At 36.6% G+C, this 13,684-nt stretch overlaps 1 protein-coding gene across 2 annotated transcripts in view; it reads right to left on the bottom strand.

The window, feature by feature from the left end:
- PLCH2 (phospholipase C eta 2) overlaps positions 1-13,684 on the bottom strand; it is a 421,543-nt gene that overhangs the window by 371,604 nt on the left and 36,255 nt on the right. For both annotated transcript variants that reach the window (XM_072427173.1, XM_072427172.1), the window contains one exon: positions 4,468-4,993. In XM_072427173.1, coding sequence (XP_072283274.1) covers positions 4,468-4,576 — 109 coding nt within the window. In that variant the 5' untranslated portion in view covers positions 4,577-4,993. The remainder of the gene's footprint in view (positions 1-4,467; positions 4,994-13,684) is intronic.

Below are 13,684 nucleotides of genomic sequence, written 5' to 3'. Positions count from 1 at the left end.
ATCTATCTATCTATCTATCTATCTATCTATCTATCTATCTATCTTTCCATCTATCTATCTATCTATCTATCTATCTATCTATTATCTATCCATCTGGTTTCTACAATAAATTGCATCACTTGAAAAAGATACGGTAACATCAACAATATTAGTATTCAAACATAACAAGCGAATTAAAAGATTTTGTGAATTTTAGATTTTGAGACTATGCATTCATAAAGTTCTATTTCTAAAGCAGTGAATCTGACATTCACTGAAATACTATGTGGTGGAGATTCAATCACAGCTATTAAAAACACATGGACCTGGAAGATTCTTCACCTGATTGTCAGATTTACTAATTTAAACACAGACCCCCTAGATTAGCGTTTTCTCGAACAGGGTTCCATGGAACCCTAAGATTTCCTCAGAGGGTGCTAGGGGTTCATTGAGCAACTTGTGCTTCTCAGGCCACTTTAAGTGGCACTAACAACTTTTTGGCAAAGGGTGACATTCTTCCCACTCGCCAGCAATGTAAGAGGCATTCCCAATGACCACCATATTAATGTACTGTGAGCTGTGGATATAGTAATTATAGAAGAGGTTCCTTAAGATCTGAAAGTTATTTAATGGGTTCCCCTATTTAAAAAAGTCGAGAAGGCCTGCCCTAGAGTATAATTAGGAACACAAAAAAGAATCTTCAAAACCAGATTATGTTTCTTACATTGAGATAATGTTAAAATATTTTTATTATGAAGTAATTTACCAAATTTGTTTTTGTACGCTTTCCTTTGGTGAAATATAACCAACAATAATACATTTGTCTTTGTTAAAGACAGACAATCCTTAAATCTAAAATATGATTCCAGATGTTAAAAATGTCTCGACTTTACCAAATGATAATACAGTGAGATGACTGTCAAAACACAGTTGTCTTTCTGGAGATATTCCAACCACAAGCCAACCACAAAGGTCACATGGCATTGCAACTAATACTGAGATCAATGGATTGCAGCATAGGTACCTGTCATCTATCATTTCTAATTTACGTTGTACATAATTGTCGTCTCGCTTTTCTTCAGTAAGTGGAAAAGTCTTTGTTAGAAAATATTTACTGAATGGTGGAGCTGATTTGCTCTTTCAGACTGATCAGCTATTGTTAGGGACTTTAGAACGGGCCTGTTGAAAAGAGTTGTTTGCTTTCTTCTACTGTGACCTCCAGGCAGATAAAACATCAATTATTGCAGTTACATCCTTCACTGAAGAAAAAAAATGTATTTTAAAATGCAACTATTGTAAATTCTTTAATATGACTTGGTATGAGCAGGTTTTCATACCCTTTACAATTGAACATCATTGGAAATCAATCAAATATGTTGGTTCTGCTGTCTATCAGAGCTGTACATCTTCGCTATGGATAGGCATAAAAATAACTCCAACAAATAGAAGAATTCCTATTTGTGTATTTCATCTGCGTATTAAGATAGCCCTGAAGCTCACCTTTAAATGCTTTATCATATGGTAGATGTTTGGGTTAAGAAACAAAAAAGGTTTGAAAGCTTGTTCCTGCCAGTGGAATTCTGTGTCTAGAAGAAGGCATAAAACAATAAAAGGCTTTGTTTCTTTGGTGGCCTAAAGCAGCGGTTGCCAAATGGTGGTCCGCGAGAAAATTTTGGTGGTCCACGGCTCTGACCGTACAGATTGCAGGCTCAGGGAAGTGGGCAGGTTCTGTCTCTGGACACAACAAGCTCATTCTCCCATCACAGGCACGGTCCCAGAGCCGGCAAATTTAGTGGTCCGCCGGTCCGAAAAGGTTGTCGACCACTGGCCTAAAAGTTAAACTAATATCTAATAAAATAAATTGGAAACAACAATAGAGGTATATTGCGGGTAAGATGGGGGCTTCCACTTTCTTCATTATAGCCCAACTCTAGCTAATAGAATAAGTTGTCCAAAGTTTTCCTAGTGATACAAGAACAAATACTGGGGTAGAAAATAGGTCACTGGGATATCATCGAAGAAACCAGACAGACAATCCAATCTTTTCCCTCCCTCTATTAGTGTTGACTTGTATTAGGCTTTCATAATCTTGACAACCTTTTCTCAGTCAAAAAGGGATCACAAAATGTTGATATTTTGTGATTATTCATTGTAAAAAAAAGAGCATTTTTTCCATAAATTTATTTAGATAGTTAAGGCAGTAGATGACCAGACCTAGGTCATGTAATGTATACAGAATAGGAGGCAATGACTTGAACACTATCCACGATCCAGGATCCATGATATTTATATTGTACTATTGAAGCCAAAAGGTTATTGAACACGAGAGTGCCCGTCCCATTCAACAGAGCTGTCAGTAGACAAAGTAGTGGAATAAGCATCATTTACAGCTGGATAAATTACTAAGCCAAATTATTTTAGCCCTGCTGATTAGAAACAACCCAAATAAATAAAATCTACACATTAGTTAAATGGTTTCTAAATTCATGTTCTGTTCAGAGTGTGGTCATATCAAGCAATTACTTCTGTGTACCAAATAATGCAAAATTCCGTTCAGGTCATTTGGAATTTGAATACTTGGCAGAAATTTTCAATTAGAAATTCATGCATACTCGCTTGAATGCTGCAGCCATCCAGAATTAATATATTTTTGAATGAACAAGGCAAAGCACTGCTCAATGCTCAGCGAAGCCTGAAATGTCCTATTAAACACAATTTGGCCCAATTTAACTTCAGATTGATAACAATGCACTAGAGATAGCACCTTAATAAATAAAGCATGAATGGTGCTTCTTTCCAGATTCATGGAACGTTGTAACAAAACCATTATCGGCTGGAATCAGATCACACCATCTAATGTTAGGCAAGTCTATATGCTATCTTGTGTGTGTGTGTATATATATATATATATATATATATATATATATATATAATGATATATGGCCCCTCAGTTTACAACTAGGTGCTACATCCGACAAGCTACTTCACCACTACCGCTGCTCTTTTTTAAATACTATGCAGCTGTTAGTGTCAACAGCATTGTTTGACAACCGCTTTCTCATGCTGTTGACCAAGCCTGAGGTTCTTCTAAAAACATATGCACAAAATATTTCCCAATCGCTGTAACTCAGTTGAATGGGAGCTGAGAGCATTAATGAGCTTTGGCGCAACACTGCGGACAACTGCAAGTATGAAATGGCCCTCTAGGAAGCCCAGTGCAATGGCTCCCAATCTTCACTATTCAATTGAATTGGGGCAGCTAGGACCACAGATGAATCTGCAATAGAACACTGTGCTCAACTGCAAGCCTGAAAAGGCCATTAGGAAAAAATCTAAATCAATACATTATAAGTACATAGCACAATAAAAAAGGTTGGTATTCTAGCAATAAATATAGCCTCCAAAAGTTAGTAAAACATCAAATTCCTTTAATGTGTCCAACCAAAATGTTTTATTAACATAAGGGAGGGCTAGAATTCTTTTCAGGTTTTTACTGCTATCCAGAGCCTATCCATTTCTGTAAATCTCCAATAGCAACACAGATAAAGATACATTATTTTAGTAGAGTATAAAATGTCTTGAATCCATATTAGCTTATCATTGCTGTCTATGTCCTTCTGCAAAGTTCCACTCACTCCCTGTCTAGTGAAATTATTGTCAGTGGAACAAGATATGAGGAAGAGTCTCTATAAAGGGGTCTTGGATAGCTGTAAAATCTGGCAGGAGTTTTAACCTTTCCCTTTTCTACATAAACCTAAAAAAATGCCTGTCAATGTATGGATCATATAGGTCTACAGCGAACACAAATCTGTATAATCATCAATAGTACAAACCAGAATAAATACTAATAATTCTACACAGAATCTGATACTGTCTATCACCTTCTAACCAATATTGAAACTTTGAGATCAGGAACCAAATTAGTAACTATGGATAACAATGCCATTTTCTGTCCTATTTTCCTTAATTATTTCTAATTAGACCAAGGGCTGTTTTTGTGCTTTTACATGCACGAATCAACTCTTATTATACAGACCAATCATCTCTATAACTCGCATCCCGAATGCATTTGCTACATGTTTACAGCTTTTATTTCCAAATATAACTGTCTACATCCATGGGCCCTGCCGTCATCCTGCTGTACTCCATATAAAAGATGTTCACATAAATGCATATCAATTGTAAAAAGGGTAAAATTATGATTCAACATGCTGTACCCCTAATTATGTAATCATCACTTCCTTTCCTAATTCTGAAAGTCATTATTCACAAGCACTTTACCTTAAAAGGTAAAAATATCAAGCAAGCAGGGAAATTAAAATCATTCTATTTGGTAGCTTTCAAGCTCTCAGTATTATTCATTTGGCAACAGGTAAATCAACCATACAGTTCATCGACAGGTTATTTGCCAAAAGAAAAATGCAAAGCCTGCAGAATATGCAAACAATCCCCAAAACAACAAATTTTATAAAGAACTTGGTGACTTACCCACGTCAACAATGTTTTCAAACAGAAAGACAAAGTTTGGATCTTCTCTATTAGCTGGAGGCAGTGGTGGCTTCTTTTTGTAGTTCACCTTTGGAGACTGAAGAGCCATTGTGCATTCAACAAAAAAATCCCTGATGAGCAATTAATAAATCCGTGGGGAAATCCAGAAAAAGACAGCGATGAAATTTATAAATCCAGTTTAGAATTTTTTGTTACTAGAAAACCGATCAAAGTTCCAGTTTTGGGAGGAAGAATAAGATCCCTTGTTGGTGCTCTGTTCACAGGCAATGTATCCGATGGATGGAATGTTTTACTTTTTTTTTTATTCTCTCAGACTCCCAATTCAAAGGAGGTCATCATGAAGTAGTCATCCCACCTAGACACACACTAGTGCAAATGATCAGGTGTGCGTTACTTGAGAGGTTTGTCAGGATCATTCCAATCTCAGACAGCTGTTTACAGTCTCCAGTTGATGGAGGCAATCACAGTTATTGTCTTTCCTGCAAGTCAGATCTGTATCTTCTCCCTGTAAGAGATTAGGTGTCAGGACTCAGGAAGTCATCATATTATGAAAATTTTCCAATAAATGTGTAAATTCAAAAAAGTCAGAAATTTTATTCTGTTAAAGAAACAACTAGGATACATTTACATTTAAGGTGTGTTTTTGTCTGAGGAATATTTACTTAAAGTGAGCTGTAGACATCAGATTAGGAGGAAGGGGGGAAGGAGTCAAACATGTAGGCACAGTCCCACTACCCTCAGGCATCTTAATTTTCTAGTGATTACCTAACACAAGCAAATGAGCTGTGTAACTTTTCATGTTTAGCTAATGTAACAAGCAAGGGAGGCATGCTTCAACCTCCTTCAACATCACTGGTGATCTTTCCCAGAACTTTGGCCAGTGGTATTTGCTGGGTACCTATAGGATTTAGGTCTAATGCCTATCCACCCTTAACCTGACATTGCTCATGAACATAACTTGATCTTCACCCATCGAGCCAATTTTACCCAAACTGACTGACAACCTTCTGCACATGATCCCATAGATATACATATTTCCCCTCACCTCTTCTCTAGCCTCTCATACCAGAAATGCAAGGAGTAATTGCTACCCGAACAAGTAGGCACAAACAATAAAAACTTTGTCTGAAGTTCTTCCCCTTCCACACTGCAAGAGAAAAGTTTTTTGTTCAACAGAAGATATTTAATTTCATTTCTCCCTGTCCAAAATAAAACAGAGATGCTAATAAAGACATGATCCAATTCTAACTTTTCACTGCTTGGTGCAAATCTAAATAAAACAGCTTAGCTGGAGTTTGGTTTAACATCCCTTTTTCATAAAGTAGTGCTCTATGGGTAGCATGGTGCTTTATATTTTGTGCTTTCTGATGAATGTTTAATAGGGGAACAAAAGATCCACGAACAAGCAGGTCATTGTTGCAGAAAGGAAGAGGTTATGTTCCTTCTGCAATAATCCCTTCTAACTGCTTCATTGCTCCGGGTATTTGGCAAAAAGCTGAGCTGGCCATCCCAGCATCAACTTTTGTTGCCAGAATACCCGGAAATCCCGTTTTCCCCAGTGCATTCCAGGAATGAATGAACTCCCGCATGGGAGCTACATCATCCTGGCCCGGACAACCAAGAAGGCTTACAATCATCTACAGGAAAAGAAGAAATAAGAAGATATTGGCCCACTTAGAGGGAACAGGAAATGGTGAGTATTGCAGGATTTAGTTCCGCTTTAGGCAAGTTCAGCCCCCTTTTGGGTTGAATTACCTCCAGCCTCAATTTAGGCTTTCAGGAAAAGAATTGATATATTTATCAGCTGCTATTTTTTAAGGAATTATAACTGCATACTCTGCAAATTCCTATATACAAATGTTGCATTGTATAAATGAATACATTTAATAAACTAAGAAATTATTAAAATTACTTTATTCTCTGCAAGCAAAGCACAAACATAAAAATCAGTCATATTCAATACATTAAAGCAAGCCTCCCGACGTTGCAGTAAACTATACCCCTTGCCTTTTCAATATGGATTCATTTAATTTGCAGCTATAGTGGATTGCCCATGATGACTAAAAACAGCACGTCTGCAGGAACATAACACGCAATTACATTTTTTTGAAAGTGTTGGGGAGGAGTGTCCCCGCTGTGTTTCATGGGAACCTGATTGGTTAGACCAAATGCTGCAGTGAAAATGTGCTTATTAAATTATAAGGCCTTTAATTCCTTATTGGTAATTATATGTTAAGCTGCTAAAAAGTCATGTCAGCATATTTCACAAGAGACACAAGTTCTGGCTGAGGGAAATTATCTTGCCAAATGTATGACGTACAGCGTGACCTAAAAAAGAAGAGGTATTTTATGTGCTACAGAAGAAAACTAATGAATTTGATTCAGATATACAATCCGATGTAGCTGCAGATAAATAATATTGGGATATCTTAACATTTTATATTAATTGAAAGTTTACCAACAGGCAGGAGAGACACGTGGAGTAAATATAGGATTCTTTTTATAAAGCAGTGAATCTGACATTCACTGAAACATTCTCTGGAGGAGAACCTTCCAGGACCATGGGTTCCAATACCAGTAATTGATTCCTCACCAGGAAATGTTTCAGTTAATGTCAGATTTACTGCATTATAAATATACCCCAAAGACTTAGGTTACATTATATTCACATATTCTTTGTTTCTATAATAGATACTATTTAAGTACATATAATAGATTCTATAATTGATTAATAAATTAAGCGGGGACAGCTAAATGTAAACTTTGTATAGGTAAACTGTGTTAACTGTTAATTCCCAGATATCATTAGCAAGGTCTGAACGAAAACAATGGACACTCTTCAGTTTGTAAACGTGTGAAACTGCAACAATGCACTCTGGCTGGAGGGAATCCAGCATCATCTAACCTTGGTTTGTCCCTTTTTATTTGCCTAATTTAAAATATTTCGTTAATTAGCATCACATATGGGCACTGCTATATACACTCCCTTTCACCAGTCATGGTCTTGCTGCATAGCATAGATAAACACTAATGATCACAATGATCACATTGCCCACTGCCTTTGGAAGAATCTTTACATCTGATATACATCTGGGTGCATTAGATGCCTGGTCCCTTACATGCTGAGATTCTATCCTAATCCCTTACACACCCATACAAGGCACAGTAATGACGTACAGGCTGACAAAGGGAACTACATTGCAATTGAAGAGGAATGCAGGCATCTGATAATCCCAAAATCTTGGTACATTATGCAGTAGGTGGTAACCTTGTAAGCAATACAAAATGTGTGTTACCATGTTTTTCATACAGACATTGGTAAAACAACCATTCAAATATAATAAACAAATATAATAAAACAAGAAGAGCCCAGCCATGTGTTCAGCACAATCTTGGTCAGTAATCAGGCGTAATATAAACAAGCAGTACAGCTGCTGCTTTCCATAGGGATTTATTATCTTTGCATTGGTTTTCCATGCTATAAATCAATAGTTTTGATCTTTTTAAGCTAGGTACATACAACCATCCTCTGCTCCATGTATCTAGTGTCTTTTTGGCAAATATTTGATGATAGGCCAAGAAGAAATGGCTAGAAGTGTAATGAAGCTCACTGACAGATGAGAGCGTGTTGGCTGTTTAGGGACAATCCAACCTCCCTCCAGCATCTGTGATAGCTTGAGCTGCTATAAACACAGCTTAGCCAAGTGCTCACTTATATGTGAATGCGGAGAGGCAGGAGGAGACGGATGCGGGCAGACACTGCTTGTACTGCTTGTCTCATGGGGGAAAAAAGATCAGAACACATTTCCCAACCTATCAAATTGACATTCTCTCAAGATCATTGCCAAATGCAACCAAAAAAATGTATGTATGTCTAAAATATTCCACTAACACTTCAGCATATACATATATATAATAATAATAATATTATTAAGGCATTATGAAAGCAATTAACTAATATGAAATACCAAAAAGTGTCATTACAATGAGCTATTGCTTTCAGACATGGCTTGTTGTAGGTTTCCAGTACGATCAATGAAAGGTGTTAATAAATAAACGTAAATGGAATACAAATGGGAAACATCAATGGATTTTGTGCCATGAACAATTAGGCTTAAAAAGAAATACTTACTTGGGAGTCTATCTATAAAGAATAGAAGGAAAAGCAGAGGATAGGCAAAGGAAAGAAAACCTTATGGTCCAGAGCAATATTTCTCAACCAGGATTTCTTGGAACCCCAGGGTTCCTCCAGAGGTTGCCAGGGGTTGCTTGAGAACATTGTGACTCTCAGGTCATTTTAATGGACACCAATGCTCTTTTTCTTTTTCTGTAAGGATGACATTCCTAAAACTGGCCAGTAATGTAAGATACATCCATCAATCATAGCAGGGGTTCCCTAGAACCTGTTCCCTATTTCCCATGGTTAAAAGGTCAAGGAAGGCTGGCTGTATTATTGTATAGTTTTTATAGATTTTTATCACTGTTCAAAAAAATAAAATCAATTTTTGGGCACTAAATATAAAAAAACTGTGATAACATGTAGCTTACATAGGCCCGAGAACACATTCCATACCTTCATGTGACAGTTTGGGTTGCCTAAAGGACCAGACACCAAGCACTGGGGCTATTACATAAAAAAGGGAGGTAAAGAAGTCTCCATAGATGGATTTACCCAGTATGCAAACCTTGGGCAAATGGAGCGGGAAGAGAAGAAGGGTAATGTAAATATAAGCAATTATGGTGGACATCATAAAAGCTATGTTCAGACTGGTGTTGCATAGTTGGTAACTGTTCCAGGTGCCGATTTTCAACCTTTTGGCACCTGTGAGTGGTCATTTTTGCAGACGTTAAGGTGTCAGGGATGTGAAGCCCTGCAGTTTTTTGGTACATTGTGGAGAGGTTAAAAGGAAGCGGTTAAAATGTCCCAAAAACACAATATACCACAGGCAAATGCCTGTAAAGAAGAAGTTTTGATGATGATATGAAAATCAGGGCTTCGGGGTGCTTGAGGACGGATTGACAGCTGTGAACCACAACTGTACCACTTGAAAAAAAACAGTTTATCAGCCTAAAGTACTTGTTGTTGTATTGGCCCTGCATGGACAAAGTACACATTCACATTCAAAGATAAAAAGGGATGGTGTCCCTTTTTTTATACCCCTGGCAGATTATCAGCAATGATCATGTAAAATCTTTATTCTACACACATAATAGATGAATATTCCATGTACTCAGTAAATTATCTCAGGTTTCCTCTCTTTTAAGCAACGGAAGGACAACTGATAATGTGTTAGAAGTCAACCTTTCACTTACATCACATACCTTGTGCAAAGGGAGGAAATCGCAGCATGCCTTTGCATGTCTGAAACACATCACCTAATTAAACAAAGCAGACGTTCTTGTGGGATTTTACACAAGTGCCGGGGTATGACATATCAACTAAATCCATCCAGAAGTTTTCCATGAGCATAATTTAAAGGGAACAGGTTCTAAGAATTTTCATAGGTAGCCATTGCTGAACTCTTCTTACTTGCACACTGATTTTGGGGTGCTTTGACTAGAAAAAGCCAGGAAACTCACATTTTTAGAAGGATGTCAGCAATAATAATTTTATTTATTTCAGTACAGGTTTAATCCTTCCTGTCTGTGTTCAGTAAATGAATGTTAATGAATACATTAATGAAAGTATCCTCTTAAAGTTAACCAACAAACATTTTGTTTTGTTTTTTTTATAAAACATTGAGTCAAATGGCCCTGATTTATTAAAGCTGGAGAAGATACACTTACATCAATGACGCTGGGTGATTCAGCAAACCTGGAATGGATCTGCTCCAGGATTCAAAACATTTGCTAGCAGGTAGCAAATGACTTTGAAGAAATCCATTCCAGATTTGTTGGATCACCCAGCTTCACTAATGAAAGGGTATCCTTTCCAGCCTTGGAGAGCTTTCATAAATTAGGCACAATGTTTCAGTGCATTTCAGGTCCACTGCCTTATAAATAGACTGTTTTGGCAGCTTTAGCCCCAGTCAAAGTGGATTCTGATTATATGCACATACATATATATATATATATATATCCCTATTTAATGTACAGCGCTGTGTAATATGTTGGTGCTATAAAAACCTGTTTATTAATTATTATTATTATAATATTATTAATAATATTAATATTAATAATAAATTATACAGAGTGATTACTTACAGAACTTTTCCTTGCCCTTGATTGGATAGTTGAAGTCAGCAGAGCTCCAGCTCTTTCTAAGGGAAAAAAAACCCTTGGAAAGGAGCAATTCCTTTTACTATGTAAAAATGTATTCTTTTAGTAAATCAACCCCTAGTAGTTCCTAGATTTCATTGCCAGATCACTGATTTGTTTTCTTTATCTTGAGGATCTGAATCATGTTATTAGAAATGGAAAGTTGCCCCTTTATATAAACCTGAGTTGTCCCTATATAACCAGAACAGAGAGATACATCTTTATAAATGCTTATTATTTTATTAGGGAAAATAAGTCTTTTACAAACTGACATTTAATTGCCCCAGGGATAATTATCAATTATAACACAATAAACTAAGTTAAGGCAACAAAAATTATATGCCTACAGGATCTGTTTTCCATACTTCTTTCATGCTTTGATAAATAACCAGCTGTCAAGATTTCATAAGTTTCATTATGTGCTGTACTGTATTGTGTTCTGTAAAGAACCAAAAATGTTTAACATTTTCATAGCCAGACAGCACTGACATCCTAGCAGCATTATCATTCACCAGTTATTCAGAAAAATAACTGAATCTAATCCAATTTTTTTCAATCACATATTAGATTTATATAGTTTTTTTGGCACATTGGTGTAATAAAAAAATATGCTCCATTATTACTTTTTATTATTATTACACAGTATTGATATAGCACCGACTTATTACACAGCGCTTTACAAAGTCCATAGTCATGTTGCATTCTTTAGTGGTCTTTTTTTTTTTAATAATGGAATTGCATTTGAAAAATATAGTATTAAAAATTTTGCAGTGCATAAAGGTGACACCATTTTTAGGTTTTCTTGCATATGTTTTGATATTCTTTGCACAGTGAATTTTCACCATTTGGCAGGCTAAGTGAAATATCCATCACAAGTGGACAATTCATTTTACTATATAAATAACATACATTAATTTAAAGCAGGAACCAAATTCTAAAAATTAAAAATTGAACCAGGCAGTTCCCCTATTGCAGAAACCGTCCCAATGCGTACCCCATCCCAATTTTTTAAATACACTTTCCCCATTCTGAAACAAACGCTGCCATGCTTCTTTTGCTCCTTTTCCTGCTTTCAGATCTTCAGCCACCATGATTGGCTGGGATAACAAAACTTCTTTACATGCACACAGGAGTTTATTCAGTCCTCACAGGCCCAGGGGATGCCAGGATACTGGGATATGCACGCGCAGCTCAGCATTTTTTTTTAAAGAAGATAGCAATCAGGCAAGTAAGTATGTTTTATTGTACAAGGGACATCAACAGTATCTTTCTGTATTAAAGACCTGCCTTATTGGAAAGTTTCAAGGTGGAACTTTGGTTCTGCTTTAAAAAGTCAAACTCACTGTAATTTACAAAAAGAATGTCTATGCAGTCTACACTCATTTGTAACAGAAAAATACTCTATAGCAGGATAAAGCAGGACTTCCACAGGGGCACTGGATGGCCCTCTTGCAAGTCATTTTGAACCAATATAATGGGTTGCCAGGAGGACAAGACAGGGGTGTATACCATATACTGTGCCATTGGTTGTTGTTAGATTATGCTGTAGATTTCTTTGTAAAAGTTTTTGGATTTAGTAGTAAAAAAAAAAAACAAAAAAAAAAAAAAAAAAAATGGCAAATGTTAATTCTTGTTTTTACATTACTTTATCTGTACTGAAATGGAAACATACATACACAAATCAGATGGTTGTAAGCCAAGATGAACAGACATGCTCAAGCAAAAATCTGACATGTGTACAGAGGTCCCCCAGCATTGTTCATCAATCCGCTATGGCAGATTATATAAGTGACTGATTGGAACAATTGCTGTGCATCACTCTGGGAGACAGTACGGCGGGGTGCCGCTCAGTCGTCCTCCCCATCTTAATACAATAAAATGGTGTTGTGTGTACAGCGCTCTTTGTTCATCACTTGTCACTGGAAATGATTGCAAAACATCTTTTCTACTGACTTGGATCAGTCTATCAGATGTCTGTACAGGGCTTAAGTCAACCCTACAGCCATAAAGACCTCTGTTTGGTTTCACACCAATTTGTTTTGAGGTTACTAAACATTAAACGCTGCTGAATGTTCTCCAAAGTCCAACATTTTTGACTTCTTAGGATATTGTGTTTTACTTCCCCCACCTCCTAGATTGTAAGCTCTTCGGGGCAGGGTCTTCTCCTCCTCCTGTGTCACTGTCTGTATCTGTCTGTCATTTGCAATCCCTACTTAATGTACAGCGCTGCATAATATGTTGGCGCTATATAAATTTTGTTTAATATTATTAATATTATTATTAGTATTATTAAAAATAATAATATTAATAAAAGGTTGTTACCATTGCAGGTTGATTGAATGAAATAATGTAGATCTAAACCCCATCTTTAATTATGAAAACACCTGGTGGTCCTTGCATAAAGGTTTATGTTTAAGCACCTTCTGTTATGGAGTGACAACTCTTTCCTGTCTGTGTTGCTCCATTGTCATTTTGTCACATGATCCCTTGGTGGAAATTCACACAGAACCACAATGACGCACATGACCAATAATGAAAAGGATGCATGTAGACAGGTGGTGGTTGAAGGAGGTTGGCAGGAGGACCCTGGCCAATGCGGATACAATACCAAAAATGAAAAGCTGAAAAAGCTTTTAATCCTTCCCCACTGTGCCAAAAAAATATAGAAAATTTTAGGACTGCAACTTTAATTTTACCAGGTAAAATAGCAGGAGTAGACTGAATATTTTATCTTCCCTCTGTGTCTTCTTAATAAAGTATCAACATACCAAACAGCTGTCTAATTCATTCCAAGGATAATCCGGTTACACCTTCAAGCACTGTATCACATCCTTTGTTCATTCATTTTTAAAGAATATGTTTATGGCTTCTTATTAAAATACATTGTGGGGCCAAATTAACTTCCACCTCGTATGGAACAAAGGTAATTTATGATACC

This window comes from Pyxicephalus adspersus, chromosome 11, assembly GCF_032062135.1.
Source record: "Pyxicephalus adspersus chromosome 11, UCB_Pads_2.0, whole genome shotgun sequence".
NCBI classification, from domain to species: domain Eukaryota; kingdom Metazoa; phylum Chordata; class Amphibia; order Anura; family Pyxicephalidae; genus Pyxicephalus; species Pyxicephalus adspersus.
This window is presented reverse-complemented; position numbering and strand designations above follow the sequence as displayed.